Source organism: Chionomys nivalis, chromosome 8 (assembly GCF_950005125.1).
Source record: "Chionomys nivalis chromosome 8, mChiNiv1.1, whole genome shotgun sequence".
Taxonomy (NCBI): domain Eukaryota; kingdom Metazoa; phylum Chordata; class Mammalia; order Rodentia; family Cricetidae; genus Chionomys; species Chionomys nivalis.
Window position 1 is genome coordinate 88,303,269 of NC_080093.1, and position 22,022 is coordinate 88,325,290.

General features: G+C 41.1%; 1 protein-coding gene across 4 annotated transcripts in view; it reads left to right on the forward strand.

Annotated features, from left to right (window-relative positions):
• Nucleotides 1–1,052: 1,052 nt before the first annotated feature.
• Nucleotides 1,053–22,022, forward strand: part of Ric3 (RIC3 acetylcholine receptor chaperone) — a 55,963-nt gene continuing 34,993 nt past the window's right edge. For all 4 annotated transcript variants that reach the window (XM_057777216.1, XM_057777217.1, XM_057777220.1 and 1 more), the window contains exon 1: nucleotides 1,053–1,202. In XM_057777216.1, the coding sequence (XP_057633199.1) occupies nucleotides 1,079–1,202 (124 nt within the window). In that variant the 5' untranslated portion in view covers nucleotides 1,053–1,078. The remainder of the gene's footprint in view (nucleotides 1,203–22,022) is intronic.

The following is a 22,022-nucleotide window of genomic DNA, read 5'->3' on the forward strand; positions in this document are numbered from 1 at the left end:
AGGACCTATTTCTGAGATCTAGAGTCTCACCACTTTATGACTGCACATCCAGCTAAAATAAGCTACTGGTAGTTCTCTGAACACGGCTGGAAGCTTGAGGCAGGAGCTTACTGCCTTAATTTTCTTTGCTTGCTTTTTCTGGAATGCACTCCTAATCCCTCTCAACTGTCTGCTATTAAATAAAGAGTTCAAATTTGACCCCAGCAGAGCCTTTCCTGGCTCCTCTTTGCAGCTGAACTGAGCATGGAGTCCATAATTTGCTTAGATGCCTACCTGTTTCTCAGTGGAACCCATTTGCTTCATTACGCCCTGCGATGCTAACTTCAGAGTTTAATATATACTTTAAAGCTAAAAGAACATTTGCTAAAGGAAGAGAGACAGGTGGCATAGAGCCAAGGTTTTGTGACATGAAGAGGCTGCCTAAGTTTCATAAGGACAGTTGTTCTAAGCTGTTTCTTCTGATGAGTTTTTGACAGATGAGGATGACATCAGGTATCTTCCAGGAATAGGAAACAGGATGAACAAAAGTCCCCTTGAAACAAGAAAATTGGTAGCAAATATGTCATCTAGTTTCCAAAAAGTGTTGGTAAGACTAGATCATGCAGGCCCTTAAGGTCAGGTAAAGGAGTATAATGTCATTCTGAAGGTCATGGTAAGTTCTGTAAGGCTTTGATCTGTGGCGAGAGCTCAATAGTCGTTTTTGGTTTTATAGTCTTAGGTTGTAGATGAGTTGTGGAAGCGATGTGCATGAATGGAAGCTGGGAAAGAGAGTTCCTCCTGCAAATGAGGCAAGGGTTTAGGGGTGAACAGGGATAGAAAGGAACGCAAAATCGCTGGAGGTCTAGACTCTAGGATGGCCGTGCCTGGGTGACAGCTGGTCGTGGAGCGAACTGAAGGACTTTAGGGTAGCTTACGTTTACTACACACCACACCGCCCTAGGCTACACGGCGTAGGCGTAGCGGAGGGTCTTGTCCCTCGCGCGCCGCCGTCTGCGCAGCCCGCGGGTCGGTCGTGAACCGGCTTGCGCGCTGCGGTTCCGGTTCCGGTTTTAACTCCTGGGCCCCGCGGTACGCAGCCATGGCGTACTCCACGGTGCAGAGAGTGGCGCTGGCCTCGGGTCTCGTCCTTGCCGTGTCGCTGCTGCTGCCCAAGGCCTTCTTGTCCCGCGGGAAGCGTCCGGAGCCGCCGGCGGACCCCGAAGGTGAGCGCCGGGGATGCTCGCGGGAGGTCTCGGCCTCCCAGGCCCACACCATTCCCCAGTCAGTAGGGTTTCCGCTTTCTACCAGGAGTCTGTAGGAATCTTAGTCGGTAGTGGAGTTTCACCTTTGTTTTGGGTTCTCACTGGTTCAGCCTCTCATAGTACGACCTGATCTGGTGTTGGTGGTCCGCAGCTGTGATACAGCCATTCCAGAGTCAGGAGGATCACTGTTAAGTTCAAGGCCAGCCTGGCCTGCTTAATGAATTCCAGGCCAGCAGGGCTACATAGTAAGACCCCCGTCTCAAAACAACAAAAACATCAAAAATTTTGTTCAATAATTTAAACCATGTTTTCCTGAGGTAGAGATAAGCAAGTTACTGTACTCCTTATGCCTGTTAGTTCTTGTTTTTTGAGCATGAGTGTGATGCTTCAAAATCAGCCCCCTTGACTACTACATTCTGGAAGTTTTACAGAATCTGTAAATACATGGTCCTGAATGCTGGGAGAAGGGAACTGGAACAATTGTTGGCCAAGTTCTGCTGGTAACTTTGTCTTGTGAATAATTCTGTACCGCCGTCCTTGAGCCATGGGAACTGTCTGTGAACGGTCCCTCTGATTTCAGCTTGTTGAATGCTGGACAGCTCCCTTTGAACCGTAATCCTCTTTGAATTTGTGCATATTGGCTGTCCTTCTAAAGGAGCATTAGAGATTAAAAATACTACAAATGCAAAGCACCATGCTCCAGGGGTGAAGGCAGGTTGAGCACATTATTCCGCCTGCAGAATGTGTTTGATGAGCTGTGCTTGTAAAGCTGCCGTTCCCCCTCCTTTTCTGTCATTACAAAATTCAAAACGTTTTGCTCATTTTTTTTCCTATCGGTGTTTTTTGTCTTGAAGAGTGACGATCTTCAAGATCATCTTTAAACTCTGTGATAATCGTGAACCGTGGAGAGTTGTAAAGCCCCCTTTCCCCAGCTGAACTAGCTTAAAGAAGTACTATGGAATGTGAGTGGAAGACACTTCTGCTTCTCGGTGTTGTGGGGTATAGAGTTCATTGTAGATGTGACTGCCTTCCTTAAAAACCCAGGTACTGAGATCAGTGTTCCCATCTTGACATTTTTGCCCTTTCTATTTTCTTCATTCCTGAAATGCTCTTCTCTCGCTTCCTTTTCATCATTTAAGTGTCTGCTGAGATGTATCCTCTGTAGACTTTCCTGGTGACCCCAGGTAAAGTAAAGCTTCCCTGAGGACCACTTTAAAGGCAGTCTTGACTGACAGTTTTGATACATCCTATCATATGTCATGCACACAATGTGCGGATGCTCACTGCATTCCAAGGAACACGAGTTGAATCTCTGCTCAGGGAACTCCTGGTTTAGGGTCTAGTAAACGAAGACAGATGGGTGTCAGTTGCTGGTATTCATCTGGTCTGTACTGGGGTCAGTGGAGATGTGCATAGACAATAGTCTCTTATTAGAACTTAACAAAGGTTTTATGGAGGTGTTTCTTTCTCCCCGCCCCAAGATCCAATACATGTACCATGCAATTTGTCTTTTTAAGCACATGAGTCAATTTTTCTTGCATATTCACAGTTGTGTAGCCATTACCCCAGTAAGTTTTAGAACATTTCATTGCCCTCACCAAGGTAATCTGTTTTAGCTGTCATTCCCTCCTCATTTCCCATCTGTAGTCAAGTGCAACCAGTCCTCTTTTTCTGCCTCTCTAGAATTACCTGTGCTCTTCCTAAATGGCTTTCTGGTTTGGTTTGGTTTTTCGGGACAGGGTTTCATTGTGTAGCCTTGGCTGTCCTGGAACATGCTCTGTAGACCGGGCTGGCCTCACTCACAGAGATCCGCCTGCCTTTGCCTCTGAGTGCTGGGATTAAAGGTGTGCACCACCATCATTTGGCCTGGCTGGCTTTTTAAAACTAGCATAATGTTTCAAGGTTCATTTATCTTCTAGTATGTGCTTCATTTCTTTTAAAGGCTGAATGCTAGTCTATTGTGTTGATGGGTCACATTTTACTGATCTCTTTGTTAGTTAAGGGCATTGGAGGTTTTTGGCTTTTTGTTTGTTTGTTGCCTTTCAGCTCTTAGGAATAATGCTACCATTTGCTTAAAGATTTCTGTGTGGACTGATGGTGATTGGAATTAAGAGTGTGACTTCCTAGTCTTACAGTTATATTTTACTTTTCGAGATTCTGCCAGACAGTTAACAAAGCAGTTTTACCACAGCATGCAATGGTTCTGATTCCTCTGCATCTTGCAAACTGTAGGGACAAAGTTGAAATGACTGTAGCCATCTTGGGTTGTGACCACCATGACTGCCCTTGAGTAATCCTAGTGAACTTCCTTTAGAGTGGTGTGTCGGACTGTATGAGCAGAGAGAGCTTAGTGCGCTGTGATGTGCCTGCCATCTTTGGCCTTAGCTTTAAGACAAACATGGAGTGTTCTTGGGTTTGGAGAAACCATATGTCCTACTGGTGACAAAAGCATCCTTCTTCTGATCCAGATAATGGAAAGTCACCAATCTTTTTGCTGTCTTGACTGTCATACTTCCGTTAGTAAGTCCCAGAATAAATGCCACTGCAGTACCGGGTCTATCTACCTTTTTTGGTCTCATGGCACTTTGTAGCTGGCGTCGCATTCATTGCATGCCCTTCTGATTATAGCTGCCCTAATGAGTCGGAAGCGGCATCTCCTTGTGGTTGTATTTGTATCTCACTGTCTCTCTGGTGGTTGATGGCATTGAGGAACTTTGTGTCTGTCTGTGTGTGTGTTTGTTTACTTTTTGCATGTCTTCTGTAAATAAATAGCTATCCAAGTCTTTTATCTTTTAAGAATTGGGGAGCCCGCCGTTCTGTTGTTGAGTCGTATGTGTTTCTCTATGCTCCATTTACTAGTCCATTATCTTATTCCATCCAGTGCTTTGTGCTTGCTTTATTCAAAAAAGGAAAGTCTTAAATTTTGATGAATTTCAGGGTTTTTTGTTGCTTTTAGTGTCAGATATGTCTAAGACAAATAAATCATTTTCTTATCTGACAATATATTCCTATATTTGCAAGTTCTATTATTTATGCCCCTGCATTTACATCTTTGCGCCTTTGAAAGGAGGCAAGAATTCGACTCCATATGGGGTGTATAGTTGTTCCAGCACCGTTTATTGAAAGGACTGCGCTTTCTCATTGAATTGTTTTTGGCACCCTGTAAAACCCATTCAGCTATAAACACAAGTTCATACCTACTTTTTAATTCAATAGGCTATACATTGCCCTTTTGAAACCATGAAGTTACAATCCCTTAGGTTTTTCTTTTGCAAGATTAAGGTATAAGATTTTCTGGGTCTTGTGACCAGCATTTTCAGTGTTAATTTTATGACCATTTCATTAATCCCTAAAAGAAAACAACAACAACAAAGAGCCAAAAAGTAGCCAGGACTTTGCTAGATTGTATTGAGGCAGCTTTCAGAAGATTGCTCTCTCTCCAATGCTAAGCTTTCCATCTGTGAACACAGGATTTCTGTCCATTCCGATCTTTTTCTTTCAAAGAACTTTTTTTCAGTATTAAACCTTTATTTTATTTTATGTACCCCTATTTTCTTTTAAATGCTATATTGTGAATATTTTGAGATTGTTCCTTGATAGATGGTAGATACATGATGCTTATGTATCAAGCCTGTGTTTTGCCACTTGCTGAACTTGTTTCTTAGCTTTTTGAACATAATCATGTTGTTTTCAAATGAGAGGGTTTTACTTTTCATTCTGATCTTATATCCCCTTTGTTTCTTTTTCTTGCTTAACTAGACTAGCTGGAGTCCCTAGTACTGTGTAGAATAGATGTGATAAAAGCCAATATTCTATCTTGTTTCTGATCTCAAGAAATTTCTTGTACCATTAAATATAGTGTGGGTAGGGGTGACGTAGTTGTCCTTTATCAGACTGAGGAAATTTCCTCTGTTCATAGTTTGTTGAATGTTTTTGATCATGGGTTGGATATTAGATTTTACCAAGTGCATTTTTTTCTATCAAGATAATTGTGTGTTTTGCTTTTAATTCCATTGATATGGTATTTACATTAATTGGCTTGTGGTGGCGCATGCCTTTAATCCCAGCACTCGGGAGGCAGAGGCAGGCGGATCTCTGGGAGTTTGAGACCAGCCTGGTCTACAAGAGCAAGTTCCGGGACAGGCACCAAAGCTACAGAGAAACCGTGTCTTGAAAAACCAAAAAAACAAAACAAAACAAAAAAAAAACCTAATAAATAAATAAAAAATAATTGGCTTTTAGATATTAAACCAACCTGGCATTCTTTGGCTGAAATGAAGAGGCAACTCTAAAGTATGTGTGTGTGGTGTTTCCTTTAAGAAAGCTGGTGAGGACTAGGACCTGACTTGAGGTTCCCCTGAGGCCCTGATGTATGGAGAAAACTCTAGCTCCTGCTCTAGACCAGGACTGTGCTTGGTAGAACCCGTGATAACATGGGGCAGGGTCTTGGGTGAGCTGTGGTTTGGGGTCCTGAGAACCCAGCTTGTCTCCCCCAAGGGGCTATGATTGTCTGTCCCAAGGCCCTTAGCTCCCTCACCCACTCTCCATAGAATGTAGTTGGAAATGGCTGCATACAGGCTACATTAGAAGAGGCTTCTAGAATTGCAAATAGCAGCAGGTATAAAGCAGTCTGCTCCTGAGACAATCATATCCTTTTATTCCTTTCTTAAAATTATGAATTGAGTTTGCTGTTGGTTTTTGGCAGTCTCTCTGCTGACTTTGCTGCAGTGTATGAAACTCCAGGCTGTTTTACTTCCTTTAACAGTTATCTAGATTTGTCCATTTTGTACTGTTCACGTAGCATTTTGGAACCAAATATGGGACTTTGTAGTTTTCTCTGTTGCATTTTTCCTGTCTAAATTTGTCCTGGCACTTCAGCTTCTTGGAATTCTTTACAGGGAATTAATTGTGGAATTCTTGTCTTTATCATTAATCTCATTATGTTGATAAAAAACTTTGTTAAAAATGTTTCAAGCACAACAAGCAAAGGCAGAATATGCAGTGTCTATCCCCTCCCTCCACCACCCCTGCTTCAGCCTGGGCTGTGGTCAGTGTGCCTTTGTGCTGGAGCCTTTATTTTTAAAATGTATCACTTTTTAGCAATTATTTTTAAGATAACAGAAACGTTTTTGTGTAAAGGATTTCATGTATTTGTTAGTCTTTGGGTTGCTTTGGTTCATCCTCCTTTGCCTGCTGGCTCCCTCTCCTATCAGTCTGTTCTCTGTGCAGAAACTGCAATGATCTTGTTCAAGCCAGTCTTAGTGTTTCTAATGCTGAGAAGAGACACCATAACCACGGCAATTCTTATAAAGGAAAATATTTAATTGGGGTGGCTCGCTTACAGTTTCAGAAGTTCAGTCTATTATCATGGCAGGGAGCATGGCAGTGAGCAAACAGACTGGTGCTGGAGAAGTAGCTGAGAGTCCTACATCTTACAGGCAACAGGAATTCAACTGAGACTCTGGGCAGTATCCTGAGCATAGAAAAACCTCAAAACCCCACAGTGACATACAAGGTTATACCCACTCCAACAAAGCCACACCTCCACTCCCTATGAGCTTATGGGGACCAATTGCATTCAAACTATCATATTCCATTCCCTGGTTCCCATGGACTTTATAGGCTTTTAACAATATCATAATGCAAACGTGCATTGAGTCCGGCTTCAAAAGTCCTTGTCGTCTATCACAATCTCAACAATGTTTCAAAGTCTCTTTTGAGATTCATGCAATCTCTTAACTGTAACCCCTGTAAAATCAAAATAAAAAAGCAGATCACATACTTCCAACATATAATGGCATAAGATATACATTGCCATTCCAAAACATGGGGAAGGGAGCATGGTAAGGAAATACCAGAACAAAGCAAGACTGAAATCCATCTGGGCAAGCTCCAAACTCTGCATCTCCATGTCTGATGTCAAAATGTTCTTCAGATCTCCAGCTCTGTTCAGCTTTGTTGACTGCAACACACTTCTTTCTCTTGGGCTGGTTCCAATCCCTGTTAGCAGCTCTCTTTGTCAGGTATCCCACAATTTTGGCATCTCTAGCATCTTGGGGGTCTCCAAGGCAATCTAGGTTGCAACTTCAATAGTTTCACACATTGGCCTCTCTGGGCCTTCATTCATTGAAACCCCTGACCATGCCTGGCCTCAGCATCTTTCCTTAGGCGAGAGGGCGAATTGCATATCTACTTTCTTCTGTCCTTAACTTCAGCCAGAACCTGAAGCTGCCAAGTTTTGCTACTTGCTGGAGCTGGAACATGGCTCCCTCATTCAATTTCATCTCCACCAGCTTTCTGTCTCTCACTGCTTAAGCTTGCCTGTCCTTGAACTTGCTCTATACACCAGGTTGGCCTCAGACTCCAAGATCCATCAGCTTCTGCCTTCTGAGTGCTTGGATTAAAGGTATGCCCCACCATACCCGGCTCTAAGTTTTCTTTAGTTACTTTTCTGGGGTTGGAAACTTAGCTGGGTCAAATCTTGCCCTGAGGTCACCATTCCCTTTATTCCATTTCTTAATCTATTTATCTCCTTGAACATATGACTTAGCTCTATTCCACTTAACCCTATTCCTTTTCTCCCTTTCATTATAAATCTTCATTAGAGTTATCACTAATAACCACTAATTCTACATGACAGAGTCTATACTAGGTTGTTTTGTGATTTCCTTTGCCAATAGAATTAATCTTAAACATTTCACTTTAGCCTCAGGCAGACTTTTTGGACAAGAGCAACCATTTTCTGCAATAAAATATCACAAGAATGATCTCTAGGCAACATACTAAAATTCTCCTCTGAAATCTCTTGAGCAAGCCCCCGACAGTTAATCAAATCTGACTCAGCACCACTGTCTTCCATGCTCCTACTCGTGTGATCCATTAAGCAGCACTTAGCCTCTTCTCCTCAGAACCCTCCAGTAGCTTCCACACTCACTGGGATAAAGGGGCAAAATCTTTTTATGGTCTAAAGCCTTTTATATGCCTTGTCCCTAGTCCCTTCTGCTTCTCCCCTCTCTCCCATATTGTTTTGGTCACACTGGCCATCTCCTGGCTGTTTCTTGAACATTCAGGACATGGTTTCACCTCAAGGCTTTTTTATGTGTGTTTCCCTCTGCCTGTAGGACTCTTCTTTGGTTCACCCATATTTTCCCCCTCCTCTTCGTGATTTCACTGAAATGACATTTGATATCTTCTCTGGAGGTATTCTGAGTAAAGTGTGGCTGTAGACCTCTGGCTATTTCAGTTCAAGTCTCAACTTCCCAAATCACTGCTTATACTCTTCCTGCTTTACTTTTCCTCTTAGTATTTACCATTACCCTTATTGTCTCTCTTCCCACTTAGAAAGGAGGCCCCATCAGGACAGGGACTTATGTTCGTGTCCTCATGGCTGCATGTCCAGCCGTAGATCAAGGGTACATAATATAGATAGTATTCACTGTACACATGGAAGAATGAGTGAATTAGTACATGCTGCTTCCTAGGTATCAAGATTTTCCATGGTTGGAGTTCGTGAGCTATAATCATTGCCATTAATTGTGTCATTCTTTATGATTACATAATTGATCTTGCTTCCATGTGTTAAACTACTATGGATTTTGTAAATTATATTCACAAAGAGCTTTAAGTGAGATGAGAATGTTGTATGATACAAACAATAAAAGTATATGTTCATTAGAGATATGTCCACATTTTAACAGTTATGATATCTGGACTGTAGGATTATGGGTGACTTTTATTCTTTACATGTTTCGGTGATTTTCTTATATGAATAGAAAAGAATATATAATGGCTCTTTCTCCGATATCCCTAGCCCCCCAATTTGGAAGAATTTTTTTTTAGAATCTATTGGAGAACTACAGCGTGCCTGCTTCTCTATAGTGGTAGAGTTCACCAGCTACTCTGTGTTCTGCAAAATGCAGCACTAATTATCCTTTTTTCAACTTTATCTTTACTTGTATGTTGTCTGAGGTTTCTGTCCTGCCTGGTTCCCACAGTAGTTAAGTCTCAAAGAAATTACACAGAGGTCTCCATTAATCATAAACTGATTGGCCCATTAGCTCAGGCTTCTTATTAACTCTTATAACTTCCATTAGCCCATTATTCTTATCTGTGCTAGCCACATGGCTCAGTACCCTTTTCAGCGACATAGTCACATCTTGCTTCTGTGTCTGGACAGGACTGCAGAGGGAGTTTCCCTCTTCCCAGAATTCTCCTGTTCTTATTGGCCCACCTCTACTTCCTGTCTGGTTGTCCTGCCTATACTTTTTGCCTGACTACTGGCCAATCAGCATTTATTTAAAACATAATTGACAGAATATTGACAATTGTCCTGCACCACTTGTATAATTCATAAAATTTTCTTTAATTCATGACTTTATTTCTCAGCTCCATTGGTAGAAATTATTTGATGAGTAGACTTGATCATACCTTCCTCGAAGCTTTTCCCCCTTAGTATTGTTAATTATCCATTTAATCTGAAGGTTGCCTTTGTTGATAGAATGTATAGAAACTAAAAGCCAAGAGGTTCTGCTTTCTCTGCATCACTTTTATCACCAGGCACGTTCCCTTTTTGCTCTAACCCACTAAGAACACCATTTATTTTGCTGGCATTTTTATAGATCTTAACTTGTTTTGGACCATAGCCTCCTTGCCTGGCTTTTGGAAGTCTGAGTCATTCATGCTGATTGCATCTTTCTGACCTTTTACAAGGACTTATCTCTTGATTTCGTTTTATATTTGTATTTACTTTTCCATCTTTTTTCCTTCTTGTTGAGATTTTTTGAAATGCCCAGGCACAAATGTACATGAAGAGCTTTCCTCACAAGATCTCATGCCATGGAATTGAGTCTCTCTGTTTTAAAAACTTCTTAACCCTGTCATCCCAAGCTTGAACCGCATAGCTGCTTCTGCTGTTGCTGCAGCCACTAAGAGAGCATTCGTTCTTACCTGAACATGCCTGCCATACTGTCCTATTAGCTCTTCACTCTCATACTTAAAAAGGGTGGTTCCTTACTGGCCACTTCCCGGGATTACCGCTACAAGGTCAGTGTTTCAGGGAGAAGCTTCTGCATCTTAAGGACCTGGACATTAAGACTGTTCTTGAATTGTGGTTAGCAGAGATACAAACACATCCAGTTCTTTATTGATTTATTTGCCCCATTAAGACCTTTCATGAACCGCTTTAATGAGAAATATAAACACATCCAGTTCTTTATTGATTTATTTGCTCAAGAATGAAATGCTACAGATGGTTAATGCTACTTTCAGAAAGCTCTTTTGTTAATCGTGTGAGAGTGTTGGTGTTCGTCTCATGAGCAATAGGGTGTTTTTAACAAGCAACAGTAAACTCAGCTCTGGAACGCCATTAAGCTTTTAGCCAAATCTAAATGATATGCTAAAGGAAAACATAATGATCAAATAAACCTAAAAATGAGAAAGCTTTCAATATACTGTTTAGACTGAGTCAAGTTACATTTTATTGAATATTTAAGTACTCTTAGAGGTTGTCACACAGCTACTTTCAATGTTAGAAAAACTGTAAATTTTAACAGCTTTAGTATTTTTATTCCGATCTTTCCATCTGCTTTTTAAAAATGTTCTATTACATCTATTTATTTATTTCTTATTTAGTGGGGTGGGTAAGAAGGTGTGAGCTACAAGACAGGAGTCAGTTCTCTCCTTTTATTATGTGGATCCTGCGGATCAAACTCAAGTCATCAGGCCTGGCAGCAAGGCCCTTTGCCCACTGAGCCACTGCTGACCCTCATCCATCATGTGTGCCATGTGTGGAGGTCAGAGGACCTCAGATGTCAGACCGTTTTTTCTACCTTGCTTGAGACATGAGCTCTTTGTTTGCAGCTGGGTACACCAGGCTAGCTAGTCTGCTAGCTTCTAGAGAGTTTTGTCTCCACTTCCCATCTCATCAAGAGGGGGCTGGTATTACAATCTCAGGCTATTGAGTAAAGGTGGGTTCTAGGGATCCAAACTTAGTTCCTTACTCTTGTATGGTAAGTGCTTTTACTGCTGAGCCATCCCCAGGCTCCATTAAAACAAATCTTTAAAAATTTTACAAATCCTATTCATAACATAAAACTTTTTAATACTAAAAGATTGGAAATAATCTAGATGTTCTTTTGTGGAAAATGGGTAAATAAACTGGAGGTTTATTTAAAATGCTGGTCAGTAGTACTGGCGAACTGAGCTATACATAGCATGGCTACATTTCTGGGCCAAAATATTGTATTAATCATTCCCAAATAAAAATGGCAAAAGGGAGTTGGGGAGTTGGGTAGTATGAATATCATATATCATGATGTCAGGATTTTTTTTTTTGAAAAATTGTGATACAAAATGTCTGAGACAGTCAACTTATAAAGAGAAAGATTTATTTTTAGCTTCTAGTTTTGGAGATTCTGTATGGGTTTGGCCTGTTATTTGGGGCTATGGTGAGGCAGTGCATCATGGCACAAATATATAAAGGGCAAAACCTCTTATATTAGGATCAATAAAGCCAAAGAGTAAGGAGCGTTTCTGGATTCCCTCAAGGGCACACCTCCAGTGACCTGAAGACCTGCTACCAGGCTCCCACCTCTTAAAGGTCCCATAATTTCCCAATAGTACAACCATGGACACCAAAGTTTTAACACATTGGCATTTGGGAGACATTTAGGACCCAGAATGCAGTAGTGATCTTCAGTGACCAAGCCTCCAGGCTTTGATTTCTAGCCCTCAGTAAGTATACCGACTCTGCTGCTTTCCAGAAGCCTTGGCAGCTTAATACAGGGAGAGGCCAGAGGTCTCAAGGCCAGACAGTTTCCTCTCCAACAGCAAGCAATTGATCAAGTACTAAATGTTAAAATATTTCAGGCAAATTGAAGACTGAAACCAAAGTAAGAAGAACTCAGAAGAGGGGAAGAAGCCATCTCAGTGACAGCCAGTTAATGCCAGACTGAAACAGAGGATTTGCTGCTATAGTCTGACAGTAATGTTCGTACTTTGAAACATGTAAAGTATTTAAGGCAGGAAGACGTGAAATTCATGGCAACCAGTTAGGTTATACATTTATTTACGGCAAAATAAAAAAAATATTAAAATGAAAGACATAAATCTTTTGGCTGAAAAATAATGTGATAAACTATATGTGTACAACAAAACTTAAAATTTAAATTTAGGTAGCAGTTCAGTGTCCTTAAGTACATGTTATACAACTGTCACCTCCCTTCACTCATAATATAAAGTTTCAAAACATTCCAATAATATTATGTATATATTATGAGTTATTTTGTGTATACGAGTGTAGGCAGTGCTTGTGGTCCCCTAGGATAGGAGTTATAGATTTGTAAGCTGCCATGTGCATGCTGGGAACCAATCTTGGGTCCTCTGCAAGAGCAGCCAAGGCTTTTAACTGTTGAGCCATCTCTCTAGCCCCAGTATTACATGCTTTATGATTACTTAATCATTACAAATCACTATTACTTCAGTGAAATGTGCAAGCACACACTCTAATGCAGTTCTGTATGTTGGTACTATACGCTGAGTACCTGAGACAGGCCCTGTGCCAAGCAACTTGGACACATGATAATTTGTTAGGTGAATTGGTTATGCAGATGTTAATAAAAGATGGAGGAAAAGATGTGGGTGAAGCCCAGCCAATCACCTTGCTTGTAGGGTAGGGTCCCCTGAGGATAGTTTTTACTTATAAATATTGCGGGTGTGCTCCCTGCCTTCCCTTCCCTTCTTCTGCTTTCCTGTTCTCCACGGGAACCTCGGTTCTGTAAGTCTTTTCCTTATTAAAGCTGAATATTCTTTAATAATTTCTGTCTGCCGTTCATTTACGCCGGAACATTTTGGCACTCTACCGTGGGGCTCTTTGCCTCCACCCCTGCGTGAATTTTAGTTTGAGAGAGCCGCACCACTCCCCTACTGAGGGCTGCTACTGATTGAGAGCGGCCCCGGATGTCCTAGTTTGTCTCCTGTCTCGCAGCTCTCTGCCTGGGTCCTAACTTCCAGACACTTACAAGCAAGATAACATTTTGTTATCTGATTCAAACATGGATACCTTGGAAAGACTGTTTGAAGAAATGAAGATAGTTTTACCTAAATGGGGATTGCAGATTGCTCCTGAAAAGATTCAGAGGGGAGATTCTGTTAATTGTTTAGGTTACAAAATAGGTTTGCGAAAAATTAAGACACAAAAGGCACAAATTAAAAGAGATCGGCTACGGACTCAATGACTTTCAAAGACTGTTAGGAGACATTTCCAGTCTACGACCAGCTATTGGGATAACACCTGATCTAATAATTCATTTGAACAAAACCTTGGATGTGATAAAGATTTGAACAGTCCCAGAGAATTAACAGCTGAAGCAGAAAAGGAACTGACAATGATTGAGGAAAAATTACAACAGGCACATGTGGACAGGGTGAATCCAGAGCTCGATTGTATTCTCGTCATACTACCATCAAAAATTTCTCCTACAGGAATTTTGATGCAGAGAGATGATATTATCTTGGAATGGATCTTTTTACCACATAAACCAAGTAAGAAACTGAAAACTTATGTGGAAAAAGTCTCTGAGTTAATTATAAAAGGCAAGCTGAGACTTCGTCAACTAGCAGGCATAGACCCAGCAGAAATTATAGTGCCTTTCACTGCTGATGAACTAAAGAAATTATGGCAAGATAATGAACCATGGCAAAGAGCTTGTGCTAATTTTTTGGGAGACATTAATAACAACTATCCAAAAAGCAAGAGGCTTAACTTCATAAAGAGAATTTCTTGGATCCTTCCTCGAATCGTCCTTGATGCTCCAATAACTGGAGCCTGTACATTCTATACTGATGCCAATAAATCAGGGAAGGCAGGTTACAAATCAGAAGACTTGAGTAAGGTGGAACAAAGTCCTTATGATTCTGCCCAGAAGGCAGAATTATATGCCATTCTTATGGTGCTAAGGGATTTTAAAGAACCTATTAATATAGTTACTGATTCACAATACGCAGAAAGAGTTATTTTACATATTGAAACTGCTGAATTTATACCTGATGATACAGAACTAACCTCATTGTTTATCCAGGTACAAGATATGATCAGGAACAGGCTTTGCCCTATGTATACAACACACATCCAATCCCATACGGGTCTGCCAGATCCTTTAGCACAAGGTAATGCAGAAATTGATCAATTGTTGATTGGTGGTGTGCTACAGGCCTTTGAATTTCATAAAAAAAAATCATGTTAATAGCAAAGGCTTGAAGGAAGAGTTTTCTATTACATGGCAACAAGCTAAGGAGATTGTAAAGAAATGCCCTACTCGCTCTTTCTATAACCAAACGCCACTGCCTGCAGCGGCTAATCCAAAGGGCACGCAAAGGAATGAAATCTGGCAGATGGATGTGTTCCACTTTGCAGAATTTGGCAAATTAAAATATGTTCATCACACCATTGACACATATTCAGGCTTTCAATGGGCAACTGCTTTAAGTTCAGAAGAAGCTGATTCAGTAATCACTCATTTATTAGAAGTCATGGCTATCATGGGTATACCTACACAAATAAAGACAGATAATGGTCCTGCTTATGTCTCTAGGAAAATGAAACAGTTTTTTGCTTATTACAATATTAAGCATGTTACAGGTATACCATACAATCCTACATGTCAAGCAGTCATAGAAAGATCAAATTGAACTATAAAGGATATGTTGAACAAACAGAAAGGGGTGGAAAACACCCCCAGAAATAGGTTACATAATGCTTTATTAACCTTAAATTTTCTCAACGCCAGTGAAAAGGAGACTACGGCTGCAGAAAGACATTGGATAATGGAAAAGTCTGCTGAACTAAATCAACCAGTTTATTTCAAGGATGTGCTGACCTCACAATGGAAGCCAGGGGATGTGCTACGTTGGGGAAGGGGTTTTGCTCTTGTCTCCACAGGAGAGGAAAAATTGTGGATACCGTCAAAATTGATAAAGGTTCGGTTTGAAGAAGAGAAGCCACTTGGAAAAGATATATAACAATTCATTCACAAGGATGGCGATCATACTGATGGTAAGAAATACAGATAGGTTGGGGGCAGGGTTCTTTTCTTATTTCCACAGAAAAACACTCGTCTTCAAAGTATTTAAGGGACCCTGAATATTTAATTACTGATGGATGGAAACTAGTTATGACCCACTAAGGATCAGCAATAAAACTAAACGTGTGCTGTAAGTACTAATATTTTTATATGTCTTATTAAACATTTCTTTATAAATATGTAGAGCTGGTTTTGGAGTTGGACTATGGCTCAGTCCCTCTTCAATTCCAAGCCTGTTGATAAGAAATATCTCTTGAGTTTCTGTCTCAGGTCAGGAGCCATGAAATGGGACAGAATAAGAATAATTATATACTTGATAAACTTTCTTTGCCTTTCCTCATATCTGTGACTTTCTTTATATGTCAGTATATGTCTTTGTTGTTAACGTTTAAATTTCCCACAACAAACAACAAATTTTCCTACAGTAATCTTCGAAGTTTCCAGGATGAAGATGGGGCCCCACAACATCAACTCAACCTGGTTATTATGACGTCATGAATTTTTTTAGCGCTATAATTAGACCTGTTTTTTGGTACCAACTGCACAAGACAGTTTCGAATGGTGTACATTTTTGACAACACTCTGGCTGGACCTTCTCAAAACGCTCAGAGGCTAGTTACAATTTTCTTAGGTCAAAGGTTAATTTGGGAATTTTTACCATCATTTGCTTTCACGGGACCCCCTAAGAAGAACGTCGCCCCCATGTCAGCTGGAAGCAATCTTAGAGGACGATGTCCCCTTTCCCAACAGAGTTTGCCTTCAGGGTTAGGAACATCATTTAGTGGTTGGTATAAGGTTGAGGGGATGGGGGAGATATTTTATGGAATTAGGGGTACTTTAAAAAAAAACAAAAAAGGGATTAACTGGTTTGATGGGATGATTGGTCTTTGTGAATTACTGTTTTTAGAAAATTGTATTGGTACTGATTCTTGTATATTGATATATTGAATATTGAATGTGAGTGCTCCTACCTCTATTTTTTGTATAAGATTATGCTTAAGCCAGGCAGTGGTGGCGCACGCCTTTAATCCCAGCACTCGGGAGGCAGAGGCAGGCGGATCTCTGGGAATTTGAGGCCAGCCTGGTCTACAACAGCTAGTTCCAGGACAGGAACCAAAAGCTACAGAGAAACCCTGTCTCGAAAAATCCAAAAAAAAAAAAAGATTATGCTTAAAACTTTGTCTATATTGTATTGATACATTTACCACATTACAATGTACATTTCTACCTCTGATATGATTTATATAATAACATTGTTTACATTTGATAATGTAATGACATTGTTTACAGTTGGAGATCATTGTCTTCATATATTGCACAGTTGTTTATTCTCTTAGTCTTCAAGTTAGATAGGTATTGAGAATTATGTTTGTCATATTTTTAGAATAATCAGGTTTTTTAGATGCATAGAGATTATATTTAGTATAGATAGTATAATCTTCAACCTCTTCGAAGAGCTGTAGAAAATGGCCTTTAATCTAACCTAGAATTCCATGCCAACGAGACACAAACACTCCTGGCATCACTGCTCTACTCCCGAGAGAACGTTGAGCACCAAAGACACTCCACTGGGAGCTTGTCTTCTTGGCAGAACTGGCCTTTGGGTTAAGAAAAGTCCATACCTCAACTACTGACAAAGATACAAAATATCCATAAGTAGATGAAACAGGATTGTCTTATCTTGCCAAGACAGGGTAGGATAGTTCTAAAAGGTTTCTTGTCTTTAATAATGGTATGTCAGTTATGTTAGGCCTTAGCCAAAGTTGGTTGACTCAACATTGCAAACGAGACTTTGGGTAATTGTCCAGATAGTCAGTTGTCTCTGTCATTGTTGCACATTTTGGATATTTCTTGTTTGTTAAGTAATATTACTTCCCTTCTCAGATCTTTGATGGAATTGAAGATTAGATAATTGTAGTTACTCTATACATTATTTAGACTCCTTGAAATAGAATGTTTAGTATATTTATTATTTGTTCCTATTGTATATAGTTGTATTTGGTTTGGCTCTATCTTATTTAGACAAAAGGGGGAGATGTGGGGGAAGCCCAGCCAATCACCTTGCTTGTAGGGTGGGGTCCCCTGAGGATAGTTTTTACTTATAAATATTGCGGTGTGCTCCCTGCCTTCCCTTCCCTTCTTCTGCTTTCCTGCTCTCCACGGGAACCTCGGTTCTGTAAGTCTTTTCCTTATTAAAGCTGAATATTCTTTAATAATTTCTGTCTGCCGTTCATTTACGCCGTAACAAAAAGACATGGCTGAATAGCAGAAAACATTAAAATAATGGACAGCAAATGAGTTAGATGGAAGGGAATGTGAGAAATTAGGTCAGTGGACGCTGCTTTATGCCCATATAGACAGTATGTCGAGACAGTGATTCTCGCCCTTCCTAATGCTGTAACTCTTCAATAATACTGTTTCTCATGTGGTGAACCCTAACCATAGAATTGTTTTTATTGCTACTTCATAACTGTAATTTTCTACCGTCATGATCATAATGTAAATATTTGTGCTTTCTGATGGTTGTTTGAGGATAGTGGCCCACAGTTTGAGACCCACTGTGTGATGAGGCGTTGTCATCTTAGTTTTTGTGAGTATACGTTGGTGTCCACTCTGCAGAGCTGCTGAGACTGCAGTGTCAGAGTGTGTGCCCATCGTTGAGTGAAGTGATTGTAATGCATGCCGAACTTGGAGAGCGACGGCAGGAGCCCTGGAACCAGTGTGAAAGTGTGCAGTGTGGTTTCTACATGTCTTATTGTTGTCGACTTTGAAAACATTTGAGGTTACTCTGTTGTAAGAAACTTGGCTCACCAAGCTCTGAGAGGCGAGGCTTCCCTATGGAGGCTCTTTTTCTTTATAAAGAGAAGAATCCCTTCACCTTTGATGTTCTGACTGCAGCCTAGTGGTTCAAGTACATCCTTGGTTATAGAGGTTTTAGGTCAAAGCCAAAATTTGAGAGAATGAATCTGCAAAATCAGGGTTTAGAGGTGAAAATGCGTTTCATTTTCAGGTTTGAGGTAATAAACATATAAAAAAGACGTAAGCTAACTGGTGTTGGAGATACAGGAACTCAGGGGAAAAGTCAGAATTGTGGCTATACATTTTGGAAATTATAATGAATTCCTTAAGAATGAACACATTTGCCAAAGGGAAAGAGAGAGTCAGAATCTTGGAGGAATTAAAGAACCGCTCAAGAGACTGAGAAGGGCTAAGTTGAATAACTAGGCCACTTGAGAGAGTGGTGTCCCATACAGATCAGGGTAGGAAACTTTGACAGATGTGTCTTCAGGTTACTATACTATGACTAATGTGTGACAGTTGATAGCCACTGACTTGGTTGAGGCTGCGGGAACAGGTGCTGCAATACCCTCTCATCTGCAATACCCGGGCTGGGGCTTAGGCTCATGCCATTTTAGTGACTGACTGACACAGACCAGACATGTTGGAAAGTGGCCAGTGGTGGATATTTGGACTGTTAGAGTGAGGAATTCCTCTAGGTTATAAAAGTTATTTTTACTATCTAGCCTGTATGTTCCATTTCTCTCCAAATTGTTTTCCCACTTGGCAACAGCTCTGTGATACCATGAGTAACCTTTTTCATTATAAAGTAGGTTTTGTCGCTAACCTCTCGGCTCAGTTCAAATGGATGTGTATTTACTTCCTGCCTCATCAGGATTTATTCAGTGTTAGTTTTGAAACTCTTATTCTTTTCTTATTCCCATGAATCACTCACTTCTTAACTCCTTGTACAGAAGTTCTAGGGGACCGGGGCGATGTCTCAGTGGTTAAGACACTTGTACGTTTTTATAGAGACATCTCCATTCAGACCTTTTGCCCATTTTGAATTGGGTTGTCTTTTACTATTGAATTTTTTAATTTTATTTTTTAAAGCAGTCTTTTATTTTGCATACCAATCCCAGTTTGTTCCCTCTCCCTCCCCTCATCATGCTCTCCCCTCCTTCCCCTCACCCCACCTCCATTCACTCCTCAGAGAGGGTAGGGCCTCTCATGTAGAATCAATGAAATCTGTCATGTCACTTGAGGCAGGACCAAGTCCCTCCCTCCTGTATCTAGGCTGAGCAAGATATCCTTCCATAGGTTCCAAAAAGCCAGTTCATGCACTAGGGATAAATACTGGTTCCACTGCCAGTAGCCCCACAAACTGCCCAAGCCACACAACTGTCACCCACATTCAGAGGGCCTAGTTCAGTCCTGTGTAGGTTCCTCAGCTGTCAGTCTATCCTGGCCAGCGGGATACGAACGGGGCGTCCTTGATAAACCTAGAGGAGAAAGAGGAATGGAGGGTACAAGAGACACGAGAAAACGACGGCAAGACGGGATTTCTGATCAAGCCGCACTTTATTAATTCTCAGAAGCTGTCAACGAGTCCGGTTTTATCCCATGCTTTTTCAGACCCAGGCCTGCTGGCCTTGGTGAGTTCCCGATAGAATTTCCCCATTGTCTCAGTGTGTGGGTGCACCCCTCGCGGTCCTGAGTTCCTTGCTCATGCTCTCTCTCTCCTTCTGCTCCTGATTTGGACCTTGAGATTTCAGTTCGGTGCTCCAATGTGGGTCTCTGTCTCTGTCTCCTTTCATCGCCTGATGAATTTAATATTCAGGAGGATGCCTATATGTTTTTCTTTGGGTTCACCTTCTTTATTTAGCTTCTCTAGGATCACGAATTATAGGCTCAATGTCCTTTATTTATGGCTAGAAACCAAATATGAGTGAGTACATCCCATGTTCCTCTTTTTGGGTCTGGCTTACCTCACTCAGGATAGTGTTTTCTATTTCTGTCCATTTGCATGCAAAATTCAAGAAGTCATAGAACATAGCGGACAATGAGGACTCCTGAGAACTCAAGAACAATGGCAATGGGTTTTTGATCCTACTGCACGTACTGGCTTTGTGGGAGCCTAGGCAGTTTGGATGCTCACCTTACTAGACCGGATTGGAGGTGGGTGGTCCTTGGACTTCCCACAGGGCAGGGAACCCTGATTGCTCTTCGGGCTGAAGATGGAGGGGGACTTGATTGGGGGACTGGGAGGGAAATGGGAGGGGGTGGCGAGGAGGAGGCAGAAATCTTTAATAAATAAATTAATTAATTAAAAAAAAAGAAGCTGTCAAGAGGGAGGGGAGGGTTCAGATCTGTTGGAATTCAGGTCCAGAGACATCCCTAGCTGATAAGTAAATACTGAGGGTCTGTGATTGTTGACTAACAAAGGAAATGCTAATTGTTTTTGAAATCTGGTGCCTGCAATTCTCACTAGGAGATAAGATACCAGTTTGATTTCCTAGGCCCTGCAGAGGGGATAGAGGTAAATAATTTATTTAACTTGTGAACTTAAGATGACTGTAAACAAAATGCAGATCTCAAAATACAGGCCTTTGCTTCCAGCATCAGGCCAGCTGTCTCTGTGGATTTCTCCATCAGGGTCTTGACCCCTTTGCTCATATAATCTCTCCTCCTACTCTACGACTGGACTCTAGGAGCTTAGCTATGGCTCTGCATCTGCTTCCATCAGTTGCTGGATGAAGGTTCTATGAGGTAGTCATCAATCTGATTACAGGGGAAGGGCAGTTAAGGCCCTCGCCACTATTGCTTAGATTCTTAGCTGGGGTCATCCTTGTGGATTCTTGGGAATTTCCCTAGTGCCAGGTTTCTTGCTAACTCTATAATGCTCTCTCTATCAAGTTTTCTCTTTCCTTGCTCTCCCTCTCTGACCTTCCCCCAACTCTACCTTCCTGACCCCTCAGTTCTCCCTGCTTCCCTTTTCCCCTCCCCAACCCCCTCCCACCCTCCACCCTACCCCTATGCTTCCAATTTACTCAGGAGATCTTGTCTATTTCCCCTTCTCAGGGGGATCCATGTATGTCTCTCCAAGGATCCTTGTTTCCTGGTTTCTCTGTGGTCAAGGCCTATAGCCTGGTTATCCTTTGCTTTATGTCTAATATCTACTTTTGGGTGAGTACATACCATGATTGTCTTTCTGATTCTGGATTACCTCACTCAGGATTTTTTTTTTCTAGTCTAGTTCCATCTATTTGCCTGCAGATTTCAAGATGTCATTGTTTTTTGTTTTTTGTTTTTTTTTTAACCACATCAAAAAGTCTAATAATCCAACTTAAAAATGGGGTACATATCTAAACAGAGAATTCTCAACAGAGGAATCTCAAATGACTGAAGGGCACTTAAATAATTGCTCAACATCCTTAGTCATCAGGGAAATGCAAATCAAAACAACTCTGAGATACCATTTTATACCTGTCAGAATGGCCAAGATCAAAAACACTAATGATAGTTAATGCTGGAGAAGATGTGGAGTAAGGGAAACACTCCTCCATTGCTGATAGGAGTGCAAACTTGTACAGCAACTGTGGAAGTCAGTATAGTGGTTTCATAGAAAATTGGGAATCAATCTACCTCAAGACCCAGCAATACCACTCTTGGGCATATACCCAAAGGATGCTCAATCATACTACAAGGACATTTGCTCAACTATATTCATAGCAGCATTATTATTATTATTTTTTTTCCGAGACAGGGTTTCTCTGTGGTTTTGGAGCCTGTCCTGGAACTAGCTCTTGTAGACCAGGCTGGTCTCGAACTCATAGAGATCCGCCTGCCTCTGCCTCCCAAGTGCTGGGATTAAAGGCGTGTGCCACCACCGCCGGCTAGCAGCATTATTTGTAATAGCCAGAAC